Source organism: Gymnoscopelus microlampas, assembly GCF_963454915.1.
Source record: "Gymnoscopelus microlampas genome assembly, chromosome: 17".
Taxonomy (NCBI): Eukaryota; Metazoa; Chordata; class Actinopteri; order Myctophiformes; family Myctophidae; genus Gymnoscopelus; species Gymnoscopelus microlampas.
In genome coordinates, this window is record NC_139954.1 from 29,621,000 (window position 1) to 29,648,598 (window position 27,599).

A 27,599-nucleotide genomic window follows, 5' to 3' on the forward strand; every position below is an offset into this window, starting at 1 on the left:
TTTTGTCCAAGACTGAACTAAGGGCGATGAACAGTTGAATTTTCAAAGATTTGACAAGCTGTAATATTTACAGCTGATTATTGTAGTTGTAGTATATATATATATATATATATATATATATATATATATATATATATATATATATATATATATATATATATATATATATATATATATATATATATAAACAAGGATCCGTAAACTAGGATCCAGAGTAACCAAGAACCTAGCATCAGTCTAAACAATATACTATAAAAATAATAATCTGTACAGTGAAACTATAGGATACCAGGTAAACAACAAACCTAGCATCATAACCTGCAATCTAAATGATAACATTGTGGTAAAAAAAACATGAGAACAAATGACCACGGTAAGTCTTCATGGTCGTCATTATAGGTCAAGTGCTACGGGCTAAGGTGGAGTCTGAAGACTCGGATGATAACAAATAATAACTGCATCATCGCGTAGATTCCAAGTGGTAAACTAAGATATTAAGTGTTCCATATTCAAATAATAAAACTAACATCACATGTTTTTTTTTAATAATTATAATTAATAATCAAGCCAACCACATAAACCACAAACATGAAGTCCGCCATGACAGAATCCACACCAGAGTCTTCCTACCCCAGACACAAGAACCTTGCACATAGGACTAAAGGTGCAGTAAGTGTTTTGCTTTTTTTTTTTTTAATTAGTGCAGCATTGCCGAGAACTGCGGTATTGCTGGTCGTCTTCAACTTTAATGGCCTGCATCCCTTGAGTCAACAATACAATATAATAAGGCCGGGCCGTTAACGCCGTTAACGGGCTAAGTTAACGCGGACTCTTATCGTGCGATAAAAAAAATTACCGCCGTTAATCTATTCTCAAAGTTGGGTCTGGGAGCCAAAACATTAGCTGATGTAGCTGGGCGAATTACTCTGTGTCTGTGTGTGACTGCAATGCGTGTGTGCGTGTGCGTGTGCGTGTGCGTGTGTGTGTGTGTGTGTGTGTGTGTGTGTGTGTGGGGGGGGAATAGGTGTCGGGTTTCACATGGTCAGACGTGCGCACTGCCTCTCATTCATTTCACTCAGATAGAGAGAGGAGGAGCGTGTTGCTCCACTCGTTAATTCATTTGCTTCAGGTCTGTAAGCCCAGCGAAGCTTATTAAAGTGGTCATTGGACAAAAGCAGAGCCTCCGCTACCGTGTTGATGAACAAACATAGCAGTAGTTGGGCGCTGTTTGGTAATACTTGTTGCGTGAGCATGCTAATGAGTGCTACATGCTAACAACAACAAACATGTATGCTATTAAGCGTGCGGGTGCACACGCACACACACACACACACACACACACACACACACAGTGTAGGACAGTGGTTCTAAAAGTGGGTCCTTATATGGGTCTGTAACTCGGAGTGTACAAACCAAATGGACCCTTATGGGTCTGTAAATTCAGTGTCCAAATGGAACCAATTGTTCACAATTTTCAATGATAGGCCTACTGGAGAAACTTTTCAATAGCAGACTAGATTCTTTTTTGGAAAAATGTAATGTAGCCTACTCTCAGAGAGTCAATATGGTTTTAGAACTAACAGATCAACATCTCAGGCATTGATGGAATCCATTGAAAGAATCACAGTTGCAATTGGAATATTAATTTACCCCAAAAAAGCTTTTGACACTATCTATCACACCATATTAATAAACAAACTGGAGAAAATTGGTATTAGAGGCATTGCAGTAGACTGGATTAAAACAAAGTTATTTGGACAGACGTCAACAGTTTGTGAAGCTGGGCAAATACAGCTCAAATCATTTGGGCGTCTCCCAGGGGTCAGTATTGGGGCCCAAACTTTTTATTCAATTATTCAATATCAATGATATTTGCCAAGTTTCTTTCTAAGCTGCTGTCACTGGTACTTTTTGCAGTTGACACATATGTTTTTTGCTCTGGGGATTATCCAGATGATAATATAAAATAATTTGGAATAAACAGGGATTGCTTTTTCAAATGCAGTGTTTACACATGTTTTTCAGACTGGATAAAACTGTTTTTTTTATCGATCATATCGACATCGGTTATATCGGTTATCGGTCATAACAGCAATATATCATATCGGATATCGATATCGGCCAAAATCCCATCGGTGCATCCCTAGAACACACATATTTTGAATGCCTTCGGCAGACTTCAAATGAGCCATTTTAATCTAGATTAATCTAGATTAACTCCAGGATTGCAGATAGATTAATCTAGATTAAAAAAAATAATCTATGCCCACCTCTAAGATAAATAGATGGAACAGTGCTCTCTTACTTCGGTAATAGTCTACCTGCAGCTTGTGGTTCCTCTACCGTATCCATAGCCTACTACAGAGTGCGCAGACACATTTTGAGTGTTAAATTAACTCTGAGAATCTATGGGTCCATTTTTACACTCAGACCCAACCCACACCCTCCCTCTCTCCCAAGAGGAAACTAATGATATTGTCCTTGTGGAAAAGTACTGGCATACAGGCCTGGCTTTGTTTATTGTCTTTTTTGGACTGAAAAAAGAACAATTGTGTGAAGTCGCAATGGCCTTACAACATTAGTATGATGATACTACTGGTCATGAATAATTATGCTGTTTGATCAATATGGTAGAGAACAGAGTAGATTGGGGTCCCAGAGATTAAAACATTTGATCAAATGGGGGGCCATGGCCTATAGTGTATATCAAATAGGGGGTCCTTGAAATTAAAAAGGTTGACAATCGCTGTTCAAACTCATTCTGGAGGGGAAAAAACATATAGCTTTTGTCCGGGGGTATATATCTGACTCTTCCCACTTACATAACAACACATCACATGTCTACTCCACTTGAGTGATGTGGACGATAAGATGCCATTTGCTTTCTCAAATCTGAAGTAATGACTGGTTGCCATGGAGATGCACCTGAGAGAGACACGAGGAATCCACTCAAGCTCTGGTTCTCTGACAATGGAGAGGCAGAAACAAAAGTTATAACAAAATGTCACAGCTGGGTCAGACAGGGACAAGTGATAGTTAGGCACGTGTCTAAATGCATTGCTTTTGTCCGGGGGTATATAGGGAAATCAAGGATGGTTTGGACGCAGGCCCACCATTCTCACCAGAGATGGCTCTATAAATTGACCGAGAAGTCACTACCAGGTGAGGGAAAGTAGAGAGGTCAATCAGGTCATATCTATGTTAGGCCTGAGTGGATCCCTCCGGGATATGGAGTGAGTTGAGTGTGAGCTAATGGGGACAAAATAAAGGAAACATAACGTAACGTAACTTATATTGTAATGTAACTTAATTAAACATAACGTAGCCTAATGTAGCATAACGTAACGTAACGTACAGACAAACAGACAGACAAACAAACCACAGCCGACCCCACAGTCGGCATGAAACATGATACAGGTAAGAGCAAAGAGTTATAACTAAGATTAAAATAAGAATAAGAACTATGTAGTGATAATTAAAAAAAGGAAGATGGGGTTGCAGCTAGCCGAGAGGTGGTGTATTTTTTTATGATTAATTTAATATGAACATTGTGGCATTACTGTGCTTTAGTGGTAGAGAGACTCACATTATTGTCAGGTTACAGCCAATGTGCATCCATCATCCTATCCTACTACTATAATTGAAATGACCTCCAAATGTTTGTCCGGGGTAAAAGTACGTACGATTGCTCCACTTGCCTCCAAACTTGCCACAGACTGTTGATCAGTGCTCTGGCAACTATTTAGGCCTCTTTCCCGCCTTCAATGTACTTACATAGTGTACAATTAATATAAAAAATACATTTTAACATTTTAGCCACAGCAGCTTTCCTTCTTTTTGGCCGCAGCACCTTTGTTTTGACCCCAGCCTACTGCGCATCTCCATATATGGCCAGTTGGATCACTGGTGCAACGTAGCTGTGATGTAGCTAATCGGGCCTAGATGTGAGGGCCGTAAAGCGGCCCAAACCTCTAGTCAATATTCATTGATGATATTAGAGTCCCTGCTAAAATGTACTTGATGCTGACCCTTCACTCCCTGTCAGCCACTCTTGACAAAATGTCCTCTATGATGTATCTACAGCGTGACTCCATATTTGGGCAAGGTGTTCAGCCTGATTTGACTGCCATTGATGCCCTTGATGGCTTGACTCTGAACTAGTGATGTCACCCTTGCGCAAATTTAGACAATCCGAGCCCCAATGACTGAATGAAGAAAATTTGAGTTAGCATTCCATTTTACTTTAAATTTGAATTAAAGTATAGAACATATTATGTGAACAAAACTTTGTGGAATTCTACGTTGGCCGAGTGACAGTGTGCACAAGAAATGTGGTTGATTAGTTGATCGGGTTAACGAGATTAGCTCTGGATGGCTACCTCTTTCAGAGCCACACAGTAAAAACATGGCTCATTTATGTATTTCCAAATGTATCAGTGGTGTGTGTCCAAGCTGCGAAATGTTGGTTAGCGAGCCAATTGGAAAGCGTAAACACGTCACGGTAATTCCAACTTATTTGGTTGATGGAACGGAAGGAGCCATGTAAGGAATGTGGTGTGACCGTTCCAATATATAGCAAACACATACTGTAGCCAAAGCATTCCTATCATTCTACACACACCACTGACTAAACTATGGTGGCGTGCAGATCATGGCATTAATCCATGGAAAAAGGCTTCAATGCCAATGGGAAATATGCACCTTCCTCTAGGCATAACAGTGGGAAGACTAGACTAGGCTGTGTAGGGCAGGGATGTGTGCGTGTGCGTGTGTGTGTGTGGAGCAGGGAATCTCGTTAAAATCATCATTGTGATGGGCTGGGTGGAGGGGGAGCACTTTTAGGTTAAGACTTTCACAGGGGCCAGTTTGGAATTGCAGCCTCCTGAAGGTGTTTTTTAGGGCAGTTTTGAAAGTGAGTAGGGTTTTACACTCCTTTACTCCTTTAGGTAGGGCATTCCACATTTTTGTTGCATAGCATGAGAAAGAGTTCATTCCCTTGTTTGTGCGAAATCTGGGTTGAACATGATCAGTGGAGCTGCCTCTGGTGTTATGATTGTGGACTTCATTTACGTTTTTGAAGTATTTTGACAGGTACATGGGTATCCCAATGTTGTGGTGTATCTTGTAGACCAGGCCCATTGCAAGTTGCTGTACTCTGTCCTCAACCCTGAGCCATCCAACCCTAGCAAAGTGAGAAGGGGTTAGATGGGTTGTATGTTTGAGGCCAAGAAGTAGCCTTACCAGTTTGTTTTGGGATGTCTGGAGCCTTGTTTTCTCTATCTCAATTGACGCAAAATATTGCAACACTGTCTCCCATCCCCGAGAAGACGATTCCTTCCTTCAAAATCTATTTTAACCAAATTTCCCGCCACACCTGGGAATATGCATATTCCCCTTTTATTCACATTCACTGCAACACATTAGGGAAAAGAAAACACACACGTATGTATAAAGCTACGTTTGTATAGTATCTGTTGCACCTAACTTGGCCTTTTTACTTCCAGTCTACAGAGTAGAACTATCCAGTAACAATGACATTACTCAACATTGACAGGTAAACAACATGGCTCCTCCCTTGAGTGTCATGTGTAAATTGTTGATGAGGAAACTTGTTTTGGGGAAACAGCAATGTATCAGGCAAAGAAAAGAGCAACTGAGTTTGGTTTTAAAGGTAGTGTACTGTATGTGATATTTTTTGGTTAAAACAAAAGTGTTTTTTGTTAAAAAGCTCATCATTGCTATAGTGTTTGTTCAGTAATACAGGTCTCCCTCTCCCTTGTCTCTCCAGCTCTTTAATAAACAGAAAATGCATTTTCAGGTGGGTTGCCAATTTCAGGCAATCAGGGATGAGTACCCATTTCTCCATTCATTGTGTCATCATCATGTGTCCAATTTCACTTGTTTATCCTGTATCCTGTATGAGTACTCTCTCCTGGTAAGATAAAAATGGTATCTCAACCTGAAAATGCATTTTATGTTGACCCCTGTTACTGAACAAACACTCTAGCAATGACTGCTATCAGAATATAGAGAAATGTAACACTTATTTTAAAATATCACTTAGTGCACCTTTAAAGGGTAAGACCACTTTGGTAGAGGTTTGGGTTGTGTAGTTACCTTGCCATGATGTAACCCCAAAGGTGGGCAAGAAATAAAAAAAAATTGCTCCATTGATTAGAAATTGATAATTCAAAATATGCTCCTCATTGACTTACATTGTACGGTAAAACAGCTCTCAAAGTCACTCTTTTAGCACATAAATGAACCCAAACATAGCTGATTCAGGCAATATAGAGCATCACCAAACCCAGTACTGTTTTTTTTTAAATATAAATGTCAACTTCCTGTTGATTTTACTATTTGAAGATCTGGATCCGGATCCGCGGATCCAGTCCAGGTTTTCTACTTATTAAAAATGGCAAAATCAACAGGAAGTTGACATTTCTATTTAAAAAAAAAACAGTACTGGGTTTGGTGATGTTCTAAATTGTCTGAATCAACTTTGTTTGCGTTCGTTTATGTGCTAAAAGAGTGACTTTGAGAGCTGTTTTACCGTACAATGTAAGTCAATGAGGAGCATATTTTGAATTATCAATTGCTAATCAATGGAGCAATTATTTTTTATTTCTTGCCCACCTTTGGAGTTACATCACGGCAAGGTAACTACACAAACCAAACCTCTACCAAAGTGGTCTTGCCCTTTAATGGGGCAAAAGATCACGTGTCCTCATGCCTTAGAATGCCTGTACAGAAATAATCCTCATCTCACACGTTCCCCTTGTAGCATGAATCTGGACTGCCTCACTCCTGCACCTGCGCGCGCACGTGAGCGCGAGCACACACACACACACACACACACGCACACACACGCACACACACGCACACGCACACACACGCACACGCACACACACACACACACACACACACACGCACACACACACACACACACAGAGATGGTGAGATTTGTTTGAATAATGTGGAAAGTACATACTGTTCTTTTTGATCACTCAAGCTCTAACTGGAGAATGGAGTACCCTGGAGACTGGAGTACATTACACACAGAGCACACTCTGTTGGCTGCAAATCACAAGCCATCTTTCTCTTACAGTCCCAGGCTCTCAAAGTTTTACATACTAGAGTACTAGAGAGACAAATGTTTTGTCATAAAACCTGCAAGGCATAACCTGACAGTATAATTTTCTTGCTGAAAACCAAGTCTACAAATCTGCCCACCTTAACTCTTCTTAATCAAGTACAGTGTGCCACACCAGCACTGCTGCTATCAATGCAGAAAACATAACAATTGATGTCCTCAGGGTCCTTGTTGCTGTAGAGATGATACTTGTGACGTTCCCATATCAAGCTGCACCCAATTTATATCTTTGTAACCCTTCACCACCAACAAGACATTTTGTAACCCTCCCTAGCTGTTTTGACAAGAAATACACTAAACAAGATGGACCAGATCCACATTGCAAACTCATCAAATTTGATAAACATTCTGTGTCAGCCACAATCTGTCTTGGGAGCTTGTACGACAAAAGATTTACCCATTTATACACCTGTAAACCTGTGATGTGGTACAGTTGGGGGGGTTCAGTATCTTACGCAACTCAAGTACACATCGAATCGGGAACATTACGGTTCAATGGCTGTGGTTAATTATAATTATATAAGTCCTAATGCATCTTGTCCAATTTCTCAGCAAATCTGACTGTAATGACAAAGACAAATATGACAAAGACAACACAAAAAATGACAAAGACAAACACCATGACAAAGATTTGAATATTACAAGCAAATTGTGTATGCATGTATGTATGTATGTACCTAATGTATACAGTACACTGTAGTGTTTGTATAGCTCATCAATGACTATGATAAATCATATAGATCAGATGTTCAGATATCAGTTGATTTCATATCTATGTCTCTCATCTAACCCTCTGTATTCTTTTCATAATGCTGTGTCACTAACAAAAAGCTCTCCCTGAGAACAATTTCTTATGAGAAATTCAATTGGTGAAATACTTTTCATCAATTTACCTAATCTCAGGCATCACCAAGTCACCCCTCACATGCAGATGTTGAGAATATTTTTATATTAATAATTATATTTTCAGATATAACATTGAGAAAAAGTATGAAAGGAAATACAAGCAAGTCAAGTGACTTATAAGAGCAGTCAATGTGCGTAATTTACATCCACATATTTTATAGATTATTTGAATTAACAAAAGTACTATATAACTTAAAATATAATAAAGGTGAAAGGTAATATAATGGGTTCTATCCCTCTAAATTATGTTGAATGAAAGGTTCACTTAGTTCCAACTACTCTGACAGCACCTTTCCCGTTGTATTGGCCTGCTCCTGTGTGGACAAACTTGGTATTACAACACAATGGTACCCTTTCAGGCAAAGTTGACAAATTCACAATAATTGACAAATAATGTTATAATGCCGATAACAAAATACAAAGTACTGTCTGCAAACAGTTCGCTGCCTTTGGTGTGTAATATACCTTAAATTAAGCAACCGGTGACAAAAAAATGTTTGTTATTGTTAACCAAATACATTTTTGGGGATGGAAGTTAAAGTTTGATTGTTCAATGAGATCTTATAAAAAGTATTGAGTCAGTCAATTCAGACAGTTGTTTGTGTTCATTTGGAGTAGAGAGGCAATGCATTTGCTGCAACTGTCCATTGTATACAATATCATAATTTAAAACACAATCAATATTTAATGTTTTAGAGTAGACTATTATACTGTGTACCCATAATACATATTTTCCCATGCATAAAAGCTGTTATTATTGTAATGTGTAGTTGTTAACATGCATGCATGTACCTACTGTAGGCTATGTATGTTTGTGTGTTTTTGCGTGCATACAGTACGTGTGTATCTATATACCTGTGTGTGTGTGTGTGTGTGTGTGTGTGTGTGTGTTCTTAAAACCTCCCAGCTCTTTATCCGTTTTACTGGTTTTCAAGGTTATCATCAAACATGCGCGCACGCGCACGCACACACACACACACACACACACACACACACACACACACACACACACACACACACACACACACACACACACACACACACACACACACACACACACACACACACACACACACACACACACACACACACACACACGTGCACACAGCATACTTGGCGAATAGTAAAGATAAGATGTAAACCAAGTACAAGCGTATGAGTGTTTCTTTGTGAGGAGACATCTTGTATAGACCAGCAGTGCTTTCTGACGACTTCTCTTCTCTCTCAGTTTACTTCCCTTAAAACCTGGATCTCCAGACAAACCTTCAAGGACATCTCAAAAAGGTTGGCACAACACGTCATGACTATCTTCATGGTGGATGGGATTCTCTTTTTTGCTGTGGAATTGGAAGTAGCTGTGTGTGTGTGTGTGTGTGTGTGTGTGTGTGTGTGTGTGTGTGTGTGTGTGTGTGTGTGTGTGTGTGTGTGTGTGTGTGTGTGTGTGTGTGTGTGTGTGTGTGTGTGTGTGTGTGTGTGTGTGTGTGTGTGTGTGTGTGTGTGTGTGTGTGTGTGTGTGTGTGTGAGAGAGAGAGAGAGAGAGAGAGAGAGAGTCTAGGGGAGTGTCTATTAGAGATGGCATGTACCTTTGACCTTTATGACCAAGGTCATTAAATACCAACCACTCCTACATACCATCTCAGAGCTAGGTTACAGGAGCAGACTATTTGTTTTTATATTTGGCAGCCCAGGACCCACAGACTGGTTTCAACTACTTGGGGTGCCCAAAAAGGAGGCAAAAAGGCTGGCAAAGTATTGTGCTGTCTCTGCTGTAATTGGCAGACGCTGTTACTTATGCTCACAGAGTACTGAGTGACATGCTTATTGTATAGACATATGCCATGATTTTGTGAATGTAACCTTACTGCACCTATAATGTGTCCCTGTATGTTTCTCCTTTAAGTGGACCTAAATAAGTGTGTGCGTGTGCGTGTGCGTGTGCGTGCGTGTGCGTGTGTGCATTTACCCCATTCACAGGGTAAATGCAAATTGTCAATTAATGCTAACCAGAACAACAAGAAGAAAATCTTTGTTTTCCTACTCACTAGATGGATGCACCAGTTGCTTGGTCCAACCTCACCCTCCACCTTCAGGATTCCCTGACCAGCGCCTTGGGTCATTACCTTGACAGCTGGAGGCGTAACATGACGGCATCAGCAAATGCCCTGGACAACACGTTAGCAGAGGAGAACTTCAGGAATGTCGTCTGGTACCTGGCGGTGATGATTGGCATGTTTGCCTTCATTATCGTGGCCATCCTGGTCAGCACAGTGAAATCCAAGAGAATGGAGCACTCGGACGACCCTTACCACACATATATCGAGGAGGACTGGTCCGAGAAGTTGCGCCAGAGCTATGTCATCAACAACCCAAACATTGACAGCTAAAGTGAAATGTATACCTCAATCTTTGACAAAGTATAAATTAGTCTTTACACACAGGGGTGGGACATGTGGGTCATTATCATCGTCATAGTCATTATCTTCTAGGCTATTATAATCATCATCATCATCATCATCACTATCACAGATTGTCACCTTGACCATCACCAATTGATAAATAATGAATGTTGATTATGTCTGTTTATTTGTTACCTGAATAAACAGTTTTGTGCATCTAACTTGTGGCACAGAGCCATTCTTATTCCACCAAGATCAGTTCTACTTTAGGATTGAAATGTAGACCTGCCAAATATGCTATAATTAGTGGCGATATCACCAAATGGTTCTTATTTATTTATTTTATATAAGCTTCATTTATCTAGGCAGATTATTAAGAACAAATGGTAATTTTCAATAACAGCCTGTTATCATAAGAGTGTGATAATGTTTTTAATTCCCTTTTAACTGTAGTGTTTTGAGTCGAATGGGGTGGGGGGGGGGGGGGGGGGGGCAGGGACTGTGTACAGGGATGTCAGTCCCTGTCACAGGGCCTGGCATCCCTGTGAGAGTAGCGGTTCACTGTCATGTTACCATGTTGTTGCCATGGTAACATGACAGTCCTGCCATTCAGTGCTGTGAGAGTGGCCTGATGTGACAGGGCCTGACATCCATATTCTACTTATAATCACAATAGTTTTTTTTCCCCCTTTCCCTTGGAAAGTAGCCTAATCATTACTTAATAATCACATAATAATAGTCCAGTTTAATGGAAAATCATGGCAAATTTGGAAATCATGAGATGTTTAAATTATATTAGTAACACAATAAACAATACAAATCAAGCTTACATTTTAATTGTGTGGGGGGCGGGTAAGGGACCTGGATGATGGATATAGGGGGCACTGGCCCAAAAAAGTTGAGAAACACTGATGTAGAGAAAAGTAAGCTAACAGTTTATGTGTGGAGTCACATTGCTCTCTACTGGCAACATTCGTGTACTGCTGTATAGAGTGATTATCATTTTGTCTTATTACTATTACGAATGCTGCTGTCTGAGGAGCCAAACAAAAATATTTTGTATCATATTTCAGCAATGCCCTTGAACATCATGAATGCAAAACATAATCTACTGTAAATGTGATTCAGTGACAAAACAAATTACTAGGCAAAACTAATATGTGATGCATTGTTGTTGATATTCCACCTGAGGGAACCATTTCTCATTCCTCTTCTTTCGTATGCTCACTACAGCAGATCAGTTTCCATTGCTTCCTCTGGCACCAGCCACCTGCATGTCTTCTCTCACACCGCGTCCATACGGTTACATGTCGCCTTTCCGACATGTCACCTTTCCGACGTTAACTAACCCTATACCTAACCCTAACCCTAACCCTAACCGCACGCGGAAGCCACTAGTCGGAGTGGTGAGATGTCGGAATGGAAGGCGGTTACCCATCCATACATCTCCTCTTTGACCAACCTCTTTTCCTCTTGCCTGGCAGTTCCATCTTTAACATCCTTCTTCCAATTTACCCAGCATCACTCCACTCCACAATAACCAAAGCAACTCAACCGCGCCTCTCTTTGTCTTTGTCTCCAAACTGTCTAATCTGAGCTCTCCCTATAGTTATACACATTCCTGATCCTGTCCATCCTTGTCACTCTTAACAAAAATCGCAATATCATCATCTCTGCCACCTCCAGCTCAGCCTCCTGTCTTTTCATCATAGTGCCAAATCGTAAAACATAGGTGGACTCACAACTATCTTATAAACCTTCTCTTTCAGCCTTGCTTACCCTTCTGTCACAAATCAAGTATTTAAACTCATCCCCACCATTCCACTGTCCTCCCACATTCTTGCCATAACATACTCCTACGTCTCTGCAATCCCAAAGTGGCATTGTTATTTATATAGTAATTTATTTCAGTGATAAAACTTGCCAAATTCCTCTCTTGCCCACTTTACCTTTTTCAAGTGAATACAAGCCTTTCCAACGTGCATGTGATCTGAAAATGTCTAACAGGAAGTAGGTTACACGGCTACATTTGTCCTACCTACCGGAACTTCCTGTAGCGTTGTGTACTTCCGGTTGGAGCATTAGCTGTTAATGTCCTGCCTAAAATCATGTATATAAAGTAATTGTGGTGATGACACAATGATGTCACGTTTGGTTCAATCTATGTTTGGAATAACAAAACATAAAACTAAACATTACCACTTACGTCATAACGAGTCAGGCGGGGCATACATATAAGTATAACCGCATCACCACCTTTGCCACAATGAGTCAGGTGGTCTATAATGCATAAGCCGTGACACCGTGCTATTTGCTGCTTATACACCTCATGTTTAAGTGTATTAACGCAGTACATGTCGCTGCTGTACCAACTTGCACTCAACATTGCTGTTATTTGTATACAATTTGCGGTGTATGTGTTTATATTGAAACCCAATTTGCTTCGAGTCCGGTGTGAACACAGCTTTAGACAACAGGTTCCCTTGCCTAACGTGGATAAAGAGATGAGGGAAATATGGATGGAGTTCCAGACACAAAGCGTTACACAACTACAGGAGCTGGATGACAAATGCCATGAACTGGAGCAAAAGTGCAGAGAGAGAAACGAGGAGATCATCTCCCTTCTGACTGTTCTCAACGATCAGCTAGATAAAATGGAAGAGCGTCGTAAAAAGGAAGCGTGCCATGCTAAAGAAGAGCTGGACAGATTGGTGAAAGAAAAAGATGAGAGAGAAAGGCTATTATTGTTAGCAATGGAGGCTAAAAAGAAGAGCTTACAGAGAAAATTGCTTGGCCGGAAAAAACGTAGAGGGGAGAAAAGCTTGGACAATAGATTGTTTGTATGGAAAAACGAGAAGAGGATGATGTATGATGTTTAGAAATGTACTGATAAACATAGACACAAATGAGTAGACTTACTTTTTTTTAACCAGCTGTCCTGACTACTATTAGGGGTTGGGCAGACTGTAGTCCCTCTTGTATTTGCCTTTCTTCCAATCAGGATATCTGCCCATGCATGAAAATAAACACAACTTTGCACATAAATCCAGTCCTATGCCAAACTTCCTCAACTGGCATCGTGGGCCAATTTTCCAAAATCTTTGTCATGTAGATGTAGTGTAGGGAATTTCTGAATAGTATTTTAGAAATTGTCAATATTTTGAATATCTATCCTATTCCTAATGTAACCAATTGCAGCCAATGCAAATAGAGTATCTTTAAACATTAGCTTTCTCACTTATGGAGCAATCAATACAAATACAAATAAAGATGACTTCGCCTTATGTTATCTAGCTGAATTATCAGAATTCTGTCTGATGACTGCATTTCTGACACTAGTGTGAAATCTGCCTATGCGCTGGTAACTGTCTAAAAAGGCATAAAAAAAAACATACTCCAACCAACATTGTTTGGGAGTTGGTTGGAGCCATAAATCCGTGTTCCTTAACTTGGGGTGGGGGGACACCAGTCCAAAGTTTTAAATATGCTGCACAAAATCATAGCTTCCATTCACTGTCTTGCCTGTATGTCCCCCATGTGATATCAGTACAACTTGTGGTACAGAATTATCCTGTGACTTTAACAGAGCTAACTCCCACATGTAACAATTGTGAAGCAGAGTAATAACATTGTCGGCATAGCATGTTTATTCTGCATCACCCTTGTACAACCTAGACACCAATGTGTCTTTTTGAGGTGTTTTTTCCTAATGAGGATTGAAACACAGGCCATGCAGAGACTACTATACTACAGGTGCAAATGCTCATATCAGAAAATGTCCAACAACTAATAGAGAATATAATACAGTGAACTATTAACAATGCAATAATCTAGCTTATTTGTGTGATTAACTGATTGATACTCCCTTTCTATCCATAAATTGATGCTTTTGTGCAGATTTCACAAATAAGAAATCTGCACATTTCTCATTTCATTAATTTGTGAGCTTTTGTTAGCTTTGAGTCAGGCTGATTGTGTATAGCCTAATAGGCTACTGCATTTCAACTTTGTCTGCTTGGTTACCGTACTTAATTGTCTCTCATGACTCAGGCTGTTCCCTTTTCAAAGCTACTTGGTTGCAGCTGCAAAGAATAACGAGGTGGGAGGGCTAGAGATTACTGCATCAGGTGAAAACTGAAACAGATAGCAGCCAGTTCATTTCATAAAATGATTATGTAATTATAGTTATTGTAACGCATTATTATTTGTGAAATGTTCTTCTAGATGAGGGCCTAAAGGTGTTGGGGAGGTCTGAAAAAAAAAACCCTTATCATTTTTAATTTTTAAATGGCGCTTTGGGCATCAGGGGCAAAAGGGCAAGTGCTCAATGGGAATGCTAGGGTTCAATTGGTTGAGAAGTTTACAGATTTTGCTCACCTTTTTTATCCCTCTCTCACTTGCTGGGTTTCCATCAACCTGTTTTTATGCACATTTAATTTTTTTGCATAAAAAATAATGATAAAATGGTTGAAATGGTGCAAGCTTGGAAACACCTTAGCTTAGCTGAATAAGTGTAGTGAGCATTTAACTCACATATAGGCTTTATTGCTACTATCTATTTTGTAGCCTACACAGGACAATTCTAATACAAGCCACAAATTGAACATGAATGAAAACACTTCATATTACAACTGAACCACACACAAACAAACCAATAGTCTAATAACTAGGATTAATTAAACATGTCAATTACCTTTCATTGCTGTACTAGCCTGTGTGCATGGGTAGGACCAAGCACCCTTGAAGCCTATTACATTTCCAAAACAACATGCCACTAACTGGCACGCTGCTTTCTTGAGTGGTTGGTTGATAAGTGCGGATTCATGGCAGCCACGTTGACAATATCCTTCACAGGTGTTACCAATTATAGTCTATTGGCCTATAGCACACATGGGCAACATACGGCCTGGTGGACCAGACCTGGCCCCTGCACCATCTCAATCCGGCCCGCAACTTCCTCAAAAGAAGGCCTTTTACTTGTAACAGAGTATTATTACATTGTGGTATTGCTACTTTACTTAAATAAAATATCTGAATACTTCTTCCACCACTGCAGAGCACAATAGCAGCACCCTGACTCAACAGTTTTGCTGAAAGGAACAAGGTCCTAAAGCTTTAAAGGCAGGAGATCCATTCTGATTTGCTCTCATGAAACCTAATGAGCTGGTCATAAATCTTAACCTATTTTAACCTCTCAGATCCTCAGAACACTGGTCTCCTACCTGTACCTGTCAAATCTAAATCTAAATCACATTGTAAACCTTGTATGTCCAAAACCGTTATCTTTCAGGAAATGGAAGAAAGACACAAGCTCTTGTTAAGACTTTTCATTGGTGAAATATTTATAAAGCCCAGTCTTAACCACTTTCAACCTGGCATATGTTGGGCAGGTGAAAACAAATAAAGATATAAAATTCAAACAGAAAATTTAGATGCATTGTGCATGGTGACCATTGTAGATATGCATTTTTTGTGCAGCTTTTAGATATGCTATTCCATGACACGACCTCGTCATATGACGAAGTATATAATGGGTAATTATTTCATATTAATAAAAACAAAAGATGAATTATGGAAACAGAAGGTTCCTTCCCGACAGCGTCTATTTGCAAATGTTTCTCAATAACAGTGTAACTGAATTTTTATCAGACTGGTGGTGTTTTCCACAACAGGATAATTCAAATAATGTCAGGGGAGCTGCAATCACTTTTGATTGACAAATTCATTTTCAAATAGTCTAAACTGGCACCAGCAAATGGTAATATTAGTAAACCCTAATTACGTAAAATAACAATAAGCACATTATCCATATTAAACTCTTTAAGACACATCTGCAGAGCAGCCATTGCGTGTTCACGTTTACACTCTTTAACAGAGAGTTATTCCAGTTGCCCTTTGCACACCTGTTGGCAGATTGTCCAGTGAGCTGTCTCTTAAAATACATTAGCAGTTTCCCCTGCAGCAGCAAACTTAACATCCACTTTGACTCTTGCCCCTGCAGACTTACACACCCCAAAATATCTGAACCCCTCCAAATCTCTCTCGCCCAATCATCTTCTATACCCACATCCATGCCTAACAGAGCAATCATTAAGTGCATGCTTAAGGATCCCGTAAAATGCTATCAGCCGCTCTCTTGTCCTGTCCCTCTTTCTTTGCTCACCTCTTTATTTTTAGCCTCCAAACAACTGGTCTCCTAAAAATGGGCCTGTCTCGCGTGGGTAGGAGGAGAGGGGTGCTGCTATGTACGGCATCCAATCCCCAGTCTTCTACAGGCCTGATAGTCCTCCTCTTTTGCCTTTGTCTCTGCTGGAAAGAGTGAGATACAGGGTCACTGGTCCCTGTGCACATAGTTTTGGATTACCAGGGACATCTTGAGGAGAGCTCACATCGAAGGACCAACCTTTACTTATGCACTATTTCCTGTATTTCTCTACTGTTTCAGGGGTCGCGGTGACCTTGCCAGCCACACAGTTCTGCACATTGTGACCGAACCACATTCTCTGACTCTCAGGGTGTGGGTGGTAGTTGTGGACCATGCGCTCTCTGTGGTTGTTCCTGCTCCCTTGCCTGAGTCTTGTGCCTTTGGTCCCTGCTGAGAAGGGCCTGGAGTTCCCCCGCTATGATGGCAAAGACCGCGTTCTGGACATCAGCGACAAGAACTACAAGAAGGCCCTGAAGAAGTACAGCATGCTGTGTTTGCTCTACCATGAGCCCATGCCAGAGAGCAAGGAGCTACAGAAGAAATATCAGCTGACTGAGTTGGTGCTAGAGGTAAGACACAGGGAAGAGGAAGAAGAGAGAGAGCAGGGGAAACCAGCTAGACGAGATGGTGGATGGAGATGATAGATGATAGGCACAGGGGGGATTGACAGTGTTAATAAAAAGATATAAAGAGAGATAAAAAAGGAGAAGAGTGAGCAGGTGTGCTGTGGATGGGAGAGGCATGAGGAATGGGGGACTTGTAGGGGTGAATAGGTCATCGCAGCCCCTTGCCTAGGCTCGTATGACTGATTTACTGTACCAGAGCATACAGTAAAATCCTCAGTGTTCATTTATCCATTGTAGCATTTGAGTGTACAAATGTGTCCATTTGGTTACATTTGTTCGCCCAGTTAAATGAACAATGAGGGTGTTATTGCAGTACTTTGGTCCCCCACTAGTCAAAGAACCCTCTGATGAGGTCAAAACCCTATAGACTTATTATTTGACTTAACCCTTTATAAAAAAACGCATATCAATGGAGTCAACAGAATTTTCAGCCTGCCATTTCAACGTTCCCACATATATCCTATGCATGTGTATGTCTGTACTGTATGTGTTTCCTCAAAGACAATCCATGGGGGCCTGTGTGTGTGTAGTTGCACAGTGAGATACAATTCTGTCAGTTATAGTTATTTCTGCTAGGCTAATTGTGCACCCGAGTCTCACACAAACGTAGCCCTGTCATGCTTCCCTGGCTCTCCAAGAGTGGCAGAAACAGGGCAAGGGCTCCTCTATGTTATTGAACTGCACATGAAAAGGATACTGTATATCTACAAGCTCACAGTGCATTTTTAAATTGGCTACTCTCCCTATTTGTTGTATGAAGAAGTACACAGTAATTAAGCCCTATACTCCCTATATAACATTTTTAAATAAAGCAAGATCCGGGTACAAAAACTGATCATCTTTTGTGTTTCTACCTGTTACAGTATGTGTACTGTGATACGGTCAAGCAGCAATTGAAGGATTGATTGATTGCAGCAATGCAGCCCCTTTTCAGACCAGGTGTCCATTTGGATAATACTAGTATACTGGAGCCAACAACGCTCAAACTCGTTGCACCAAGAAGCTGAAGTGTCTTTTTGTTCAGCCAGCTTACCAACCGCAAAATATACAGTACTGTACTGTATCTGTGCAATTCACTTTGATCTTTATTTTTGTTAGTTTTTTATTAGGTCTATTTTCAAGCCCAAATATAAAATGCTAAACTTTGTAGATATTCAGGCTTACGGTAGTCAGATGAAATCCTAAGTGACATTTTGATTTCCTTACTGTCAGAATCCTGCACAGGGGGTGACAGCATGAGCTGTTCATTCTTTGTCACAGTCTGTGCTGAGTTGCAGCCTGATTTGTAGAATGTAACTTGAGACCTGTAGTCTTCTAACTCTGATAATAGCCTGAGTTATTTTACACAGCACAGGTGGGACATATTAGCGGGAACTAGGCACCACTGTACCCATGTACAAAGACCAATATGAACTTGACTTGTACTAAAGGTTAACTATATTTGACTACATACAGTACAGTGTAGTGGTCAGACTCGGAAGTCGTTAGTTTTGTTTAAGCAGCTATTTAGTTTCATTGGCCCATGGCATGTCGCAGAGACACATTCCTGTGTCCCGTGGGATATTGTTTGTGCCAACACAGTCAGATGTTTAACTTTTGAATGAAACTGCTGGTATATGTCTCACACAGCTGCGGTTGGCAGAAGATCACACACAATCTCACATCCTGTCAGAGGCCTGTTTGTTCTAGCATTAGCAACAACTAGTCCAGCTTACACTTTTCACAGTATATAGAGCATTCACCGGTCATCTGTCAGTACTGGCAAACATACTAGTCTGTTTAATTATCTCTGCCAGGCCGGTACGGCCGGGAGGCGGAGATTATGTTTCATACAATCAAAAATGTTCCCCATGATTCCTTGGATCACGATGCAACTCCCCATATAGGCCACGCCAATTTCTTCCATTTAGCATTTTCTTCAAAACACACGTTTTTCTACTACTCCTACAGATTTTGTCCAAAACTCACACAAATCCGTGAACATCAACTCTTGCGCTTCAACTCATCATGTGATCAAGATGTATCATACATACATATCATTTTGATTGGCTTCCAAGGTATGTGGGAGGGGCCCATTTAGCAAAAAACATTCCACAAATTTGAATTACATATTGTAACCAAAAGTGATTTCACTTCCACCCATAGGGGGTGCCACAAATGCTATAAATGTCACATGATTTCCCCCCACTAAATTAAGCACAATGGTCTCATCATGAGTCAAGTGACAATGCCTGTCAAACAGGGTTTTGATACCCCATTCTGTTTGCCTTTAATTGCTTTCAAAACATTAGGGTGGGGCCTATTTCTTTCTTTCTTTCAAACAAACCCACAAACCCAAACAGTTGCAGCGTTTGTCGTACAAACTATATTTCCACCCGCAGCTTTGAAATGACTCTGTTGTGTTAGGGTTGGTCTCCAAATCTGATTTATTTAATCTAATTCACTGCACAATGGCTATAATGGTATGCTTAGGTTATAAATAGACCACAGCATTTTGGATGATTATATAACTGTCGGTGGCCCCTGGGCTGTCCTTTCTCTGGGCTGTGTCAATAACGCCACCACCACTAATCCTTTGCTCAGCAGCTCTGTCTTCTTGCCAATAATATGGACTGTGATTGCATGCCGTGGGTCTGTGTTTGAGTCTGTACATATAGTACACTATTACACTATGTATATATCTGTGTAGCTCAGATTTGATTTGATATGCTATAAGTCGCTCTGGATAAGAGTGTCTGCTAAATGCCTAAATTGAAAATTGTAAATATGACTAACCCATGTATTACTGTTGTCCCTCGCTTTTTACTAAGTTTTAGTCAGAGCCATGTTCTTAATGTTGAAAAATCGAGGCCTTATTTTGCACAATAAAGAGCTAATTGAGATATTTTGCAAACACAACCGCTCTTGGCAATTTTGTTACAATGATGAAGAATCACAAGTAATAGTAACACTGTTACTGGTCAGTTTCTGTAGTTTATGGCTCTGTTCAATTATCTCATATGTTGCTTTCTCATTGTTTCTCATAATTTCCTCAACATTTAGTCTTTGATGATATTTTCTTTCTCTCTTCAGATGGCTGCCCAGGTAATGGAGGAGAAAGACATTGGATTTGGAATGGTTGACTCCAATAAAGACGCCAAGGTGGCCAAGAAACTTGGTAAGTGAAGTATTATATCTTCTATCCAACTCATGTCCTTGAGCAAGGACATGAGTGGCAGGCAAACTGACACTATGGGATTGGGAGCCAACCCAAGGCAAAGCCAGGAAAGGCAAGAAGCGCGTCTACATACTGTAGAGGAACTGGATTCAGGATTTTACTGTGATTTTACCGATGGAAAAACACAGAGTACGTTAAGTGGGTTAAGTCTAGCTTAAGCTATGTACAGTATCTACTTCAATAATGTTTACACTATTTGTAGGTCTGAAGGAGGAGGGCAGTATTTACGTATTCAAGGCCGACCGAGTGATCGAGTTTGACGGGCTCCTGTCTGCTGACACCCTGGTGGAGTTCCTACTAGATGTAAGTGGACTGGTGTGATTGTAGGCTGCTTGTACTAATCAACACGCTAGCATCGGTACCAGTCACAAGCCATGTGTTCTGGTGACTCCTCTCACCTTCTCTTTTGACGTGTCGCTGTGTGTTTGTCTCTAGCTGTTGGAAGAACCGGTGGAGGTGATAGGCAATGCTCCAGAGCTGAGAGCCTTTGATAGGATGGAGGAGGACATCCGCCTCATTGGCTACTTCAAGAGTGAAGACTCTGAGCGTGAGTGTGTGAGGCTGTTAGGATGAGTGAGCTGTGAGTGTGTGACGATAATGCAAGTGAAATTGCACATGAGCCTGATTTATACTTAGCGCACCAGTATTGTGCATATGAGCTTGTAGATCTGGTATTTATGCAACATGACACAGGCGTGCCAAGTATAAATCAAGCCTATGAGCATGTGCTGCCTTGAATGTAATGGGTTTGTGATAATTCGTATATCTGTGATGGGATCTTCAAGGTGAATATCCTTCATTTGATCTCATCTCCAGTGATTTACAGTTCCATTTTTACCACAACTTTACATGCAGCTGCCGGTGCCTGTTTCATACGAAGAACTCAGTGAAGTGCAGTTATTATGACTAGAGGTTCGGCCCACTACATACACGGCCCTCACATCTAGAGTTTGGGCTGCTACGTGGCCCTCACACCTACGTAGCACTGTCGATCTGACTGATATGGCCATATATGGAGATTTCTGTGTCTGTCAGCCCTTGTCGCTTTTATGGGCATAAATCGAGATCCCTGATGCCTGATGCCCCTTTTGTGGTGCATTGAGGTTAGACAACACACTCCATATTTGGGCCTAGCTGCTTTGGGAACTCCTATGGCTGAGTCATGGTGACATGAATGTGATGGCGTGGTCCAACCGCCCGCCTGTCCTCCCTTAAGCCAATTTTAATATAGGATTAGTGTATTTTATTATTATTATTATTAGTAACTTTTATTTGAATAATGATTATAAATAACAAATGAGAATATAGGATAATAAAACGTTTAACATATTAATAATATAAACGTTGTCTTATCAACATTGACATTTTCAGATTCTTCTTTAAAGGTCTGGTGAAATCAAAAATACGTCTTTCAAGCTTTTAAATTTAGAGCATATCCGTGATTTTAATTACAGAACTACTCCGTTTTGAATCTCATTCTAGATGACATCCAGACGGTGTATTACTCATTTTAAACTTAATTAGCACACTAAAATATGTATCTGAAAACATTATAGGTTAGAAATAAGCCTTGTAGTAGCAAACATGCTTAGCTGGCCATCTCTCTCTCCCTTGTAAACAAACACTATAGCCCTGCGCACATGTCTGCAGTGATTGAGATTTCAACGTCCCATAGCCTGAAGGGATGGGACCTTCTGATTGGTTGAGACCAGGTTGCGACAACGTTTCAGACTGAAACTTCAAATAAAATTACCGAAAAAGCTATTGCACCCGACCTTTAAGAAGATTAGTTAACATTCTTTGAAAAGTTCAGATTATTTCCCATTCCAAGTGGCTATGACTGCCTCCCAAAGTTTGCGGGCCCTGGGTAGACAACCCGGCCTGGCCGAGATTGGCGGAGATTTGCGTTCTGAGGAGGACCGTTCTAGTTAAGGCAATCAATTCTACATGGTTCAGCCCTTCAGTAACTGTTGTTTTGTCTTCATTTCTCATACATCGCAGGCAACACACTTGTGCTCAAATACGATCAGCTTCGGCTTGGCACACGCAACATTCACAATACGTGTGGGTGTGTGTGTACACACAGAAAAACAATCCCTACGTAATTTGTGCACGGATCTGCATGTGCGTGCAAATGCATTCTCTCTACGCGGATAAACAACGTACGTCTTCTCTATTAATGTGGCGGGATGTGGCGGGATGAGCACCACAGCATCTGTTGTGTTGCCTCTGACTAACTGTGGGAGCATGAACCAGGGAGCAAAGTTCAGCTATTTCAGTTCCCTGATGTGTCTGTGACATCTCTCCTGGGGCCAGAACTAGCACGCACTGATGTGTGTAATAATACTATAGCAAAAGAAAAGTGAACTGTTTTGTGATATTACGACTCTTAAATAACTTATAATAGTGGTAATAATTATTGTATAAATGTGTGGACAACTGTTTTGTTGATGGCGATGCTAAAATGATATGCAATACGACTTGCTGGTTTGTCTGTATGTTTGTCACCTGAAAAGTAGACCAATCACAAACTGTAAGTGCATGATGTCACGAAGGAGAACCACCTCCATCCATAAACGATGGCAGCACAAACAGTCTGTACAACCAGGAAATGCCAAAGTGAATCTCATGAAGACAAGAATGTGTCAGATTTTGATAAAACTCATAAAGATCACTATTTCCATTTAAAAGACAGTCACCATTCTAGTTGACATGCCAACAAGGACCCGGTTTGTTAATGCAGGGATGATGCCATCATAATTCTTTCTGTTTAGTCCCACGCTGTGTATTGTGTGGCTTAGTTTGTACACAAACTGCACACATTGTAACTTACTATTGATAGCTCTGCCCACTGCATTCGCCCCTCATACCTTTCCTCTCTTTCATCCTCAGACTACCTTGCTTTCAAAGAAGCAGCAGAGCAGTTTCAGCCCTACATTAAGTTTTTTGCCACATTTGAGAAGTCTGTAAGTAGTAAGACATGCTCTTTCACAAAAATAAATCTGAAATTAATAAAGATTCGTGAAACAGCGTCCAACCTTGAGTGGGACACAACTTTGCCTTGAGCTGGTCTTTGGCCTTGCAGGTGGCCAAGGAGCTGACACTGAAGATGAATGAGGTGGATTTCTATGAACCCTTCATGGAGGAGCCTGTAACCATCCCAGGCAAGCCACACTCCGAAGAGGACCTGGTGGAATACATCAACAAGCACAGAAGGTTAATTGGTGCATTTCCTCTGGTGTGGATTGAGGCCTAGCCTACAGTCTAAACGTAACTGCTACGTTGTTGATGTGTGACACATGTAGTTCATATTATCTTCCCTGTGTTATCAGACCAACCCTGAGAAAGCTGCGACCTGAGGATATGTTTGAAACATGGGTGAGCGAGGACCTCTTGACTGCACATATAAGACAGATTGATATACTAAATATACTAAAAGACCTTTATATTTCTATTTGACATCTGTGAAATGCCGTGATGTCTTTCTCAGGAGGACGACATGGAGGGGATCCACATCGTTGCTTTTGCAGAAGAGGAGGACGCTGGTGAGACCATTAGCAATGTCATGATGAAACATAAATATATTACCATGTGTCTGGCCAGGGCAGATGGATGCATGAACCCATAGAACCTTTTCGGTCTAGACCAGCGGTTCTCAACATGAGGTCCGGGGACCACCAAGGGTCCAAATGGACCCTTACAGGTCTATACCTCAGAGAGCATACAAATGGAACCAAATGGTTATGGGTACATTTGGATTTTACAGTGAGATTGGGTCCCAGAGATAAAATGGTATCAAATGGAGGTCCGTGGGCTAATGCTGCATATAAAACCGGGAGTCCTTGAAATGAAAAGGGTTGAGAATCATTAACTAAACTATACTGGAACCCCAATCTACGCGTAAACCTTTTTAATCTGCTCTGAGGAAGGCTGAAACGCGTTAGCGTTCTCAATAAATAGAAGAAATATGCATCTGAGCCTGTCTTGCATCTTTTATTTTGGAGTGCCGCTTTTTCCACTTTGGTGGTATTTGAACTACACTGTAAACTCCTCAGTACTTATTTAACTCTGAGAGTTACATACTCATAAGGATCTATTTGGACCCCTGGTGGTCCCCCGACCTAATGTTGAGAACCAGTGGTCCAGACACCATGGAGTGCAGTTCTGCAAGACTTACATTGCTATCGCGTTTGTCCCATGTGGTGTTGATTTCCTGCAGATGGTTTTGAGTTCCTGGAGATCTTGAAGGAGGTAGCCAGAGACAACACCCATCTCCCTGACCTCAGCATTGTCTGGATCGACCCTGATGACTTCCCACTGGTGAGACAGATAGACAGACAGACAGGCTAACAAACACATGGAGAAAAAAAACATAGAAATATATATGTGTGTTAATTGAACTCTGAGAGTCTGAGTTACAAATGGATAAATGAACACTGAGGATTTGAACGTGTCAATATCATCCTCAACATGTCACCTAGTGGTCTATTTATTTCTAATATGCTGTTCTTGCTGCCCCTCTCAGCTGATTCCATACTGGGAGAAGACATTTAAGGTGGACCTGTTCAGACCTCAGATCGGAGTTGTCAATGTTACAGACGTAAGTCCCAGACCGGCCACGGCCAGCCAAGTTAAATCCATAGCAGTCAGACTATCCACCTGTTTCCTAGGTGTTTCACTGTGTTCCACTTCCTGTCTTTTGATCCAATGAAATCCAATGAAACCGGTCAGATGACTAATGATATCCAATGAAATCCGACAGGAAGTGGAAAACACACAGCCAAGAAACAGGTGGATAACATATTGGATTTTCCCTGAAGTTATTTAGAGTGGTTCCCAACTTTTTGTGGATCAGGGCCCACTTGAAAATCTTGCAAGTGTTCAAGGCCTACCCATCTGTCCACTTAACACGGTGGTCAGATGTGTGGGCTGCGTGCATTTGCAGAACATGTTTATTTTGATGATCAATACATTGATTGTGTTGTGGCTTGGATCAGTGGAACTAACATAGTATACTTTAAGTTCTTATCAGTATCACAATAACATTAACATTAATAAAAATATGAATGTTATATTATTATTATTATCAATACAATCTTAGTGTTTTGCCAATTATTTGGGGGCCCACAGGTTGGGAATTGCTGATATAACTCTTTTTCATATGCAGGCTGACAGTGTGTGGATGGAGATGGACGATGAGGAAGACCTGCCTACTGCTCAGGAGCTGGCGGCCTGGGTTGATGATGTTCTCTCTGGCAAAGTCAACACTGAGGATGATGACGATGATGATGATGACGATGATGACGATGATGATGACGATGATGATGATGATGATGACGACGATGATGAAGACGAGGATGATGATGGCAACGATGATGATGACAACGATGATGACGATGATGACGACGATGATGATGATGATGACGACGATGATAATGATGATGATGACGACGATGATGACGATGATGAATAATTCATAAACTGTGAATTGTAGATCTATCATTGACTTCTTGTCACTCTTGTCACGCTGTTATCAGAGTGAGTGATTTCCGGTTAACAGACCTGGATTCAGCCAGCAGGGTCGTCAGCATCACAAGCCACACCGTCACAGCAGACAGCAAAGTTTTCATTTTCACGTTTCAGAACAATCTCTTTGGGATTTGTATTGAATGGTGTGTATGCTGCACACAGTAAAAATCTACTTGATACATAAATATATATATATATATATATTATGAAATATAATATATAAAAAAATTATTGACTGGAGTTTTCCTATGATGCAAAGTCAACGTAAGTAATATTTGAGACAACAGGAGCCTGGACCAGGCATTTACTTCACACCACACCGTAAATGACTGTATGAAGATAAATGGATGTTTACAAGGAAAAGGTACAGAGAAAATATATTATGTTAGAATTGCACCTGGTCAAGTCAAATATTTCTGTTTCTGAATACAGTTGTGTGCAATTAAGCCAATATAACATAGGCTACTATCTCAGGTCTTTAGTTTAATGAACCTTGAACATTAGAGAGAACTTACCCCAACTAGAAAGTCAACTGGTACTTGAACAAAAATAGCACTTTCTATCATAATCTTTACGTATTTTTCCGAGATTAAGATTAAAGGTTCATTACCTTCAATTCCAATAAACAAATCTGATGGTCTTTGTGCGTTGTGTCCTTTTGTTGTATTGCAGCTTCAATTCAGGTAATGAAGTTTGCAGGTTGTTTTTGCGATAGAGCAGAATCCTTATGCTCTGCCCCAGGGGTCACAGCTTTGAAAACATATAATTTGCTGACAACAATCTCCATTTTCAGTAGCATACCTACATAGTAAGCATAACCCATCTCTCGCTCATTTCTCCTTCTCCATCTTTAGGGGTTTATTTCTCAACTGAATCAATAGAGCCAGGAGCAGCTGCACTGGGAGATAATAATCACCATTACACTGTTAGAAAGGTGCTGGAAAGCTCATCTGAATGCTAATTCGTCATGTTTCAGTTCCTCTATTTCGTTCCTATTCCTCTAAAAACCATTCATTCTACTCCACTGCTGTCCCTTTTCATCATGGACTTTGTAAGTCGCTCTGGATAAGAACGTCTGCTAAATGCCTAAATTGTAAATGTAATTGACTCATGTCACTGTCCGTCTAGTTTTAAGGGGGTGAATAATGCATTGTGGCAGGAGGGGTCCAGGTGTTCCTATGTGGTCCAGGTTTGGGGGAAGGGGCCTTTATGAAGCTCACTGTCCCGCTCTGCCAAGCAAAGACCTGAGATAGCAGTCTGCACTGAGTGATATCAGATGACACACACCAACCTATAGCATTATACACAGGAAGATCCTCAGTATTAATTTAACTCAGTGGTAAGGGTCCATTTATTACACTTTTAATAGTTAAATTAATACTGAGGATAATAATACTGTACATGAAGAAAACAATGCATTGCTCAAATGTCTTGAAAAGGTCATTACAAATATTTATTTTGTACAAATGTCATTTTGACACAGCTGCTGTGATTTCACAAGTGTCACCATATAAAAGAAGCCAGGGAAAACTTGTGGGCTTGTGAGTGGTCACCTGGATGACAGTGA

At 40.7% G+C, this 27,599-nt stretch overlaps 1 protein-coding gene across 1 annotated transcript; it reads left to right on the plus strand.

Moving 5' to 3' along the window:
* Positions 1-16,795: 16,795 nt before the first annotated feature.
* On the plus strand, positions 16,796-26,545 carry casq2 (calsequestrin 2). The gene is made up of 11 exons (XM_084084905.1): positions 16,796-17,229; positions 20,359-20,443; positions 20,706-20,806; positions 20,939-21,050; positions 23,396-23,469; positions 23,589-23,719; positions 23,836-23,881; positions 23,994-24,048; positions 24,723-24,823; positions 25,029-25,103; positions 25,671-26,545. Exons 1-11 carry the CDS (start codon positions 16,993-16,995, stop codon positions 25,974-25,976), a joined length of 1,323 nt encoding a protein of 440 aa, XP_083941031.1. The 5' UTR covers positions 16,796-16,992; the 3' UTR covers positions 25,977-26,545.
* The last annotated feature ends 1,054 nt before the right edge of the window (positions 26,546-27,599 follow it).

Excerpts from the sequence above, each read along its gene's own strand:
- casq2 (XM_084084905.1), top strand. The coding sequence starts at position 16,993 with ATGCGCTCTCTGTGGTTGTTCCTGCTCCCTTGCCTGAGTCTTGTGCCT. Across the intron at positions 20,444-20,705 it reads CAAGGTGGCCAAGAAACTTG|GTCTGAAGGAGGAGGGCAGT; the intron begins GTAAGTGAAGTA and ends CACTATTTGTAG. Across the intron at positions 24,049-24,722 it reads TGCAGAAGAGGAGGACGCTG|ATGGTTTTGAGTTCCTGGAG; the intron begins GTGAGACCATTA and ends GATTTCCTGCAG.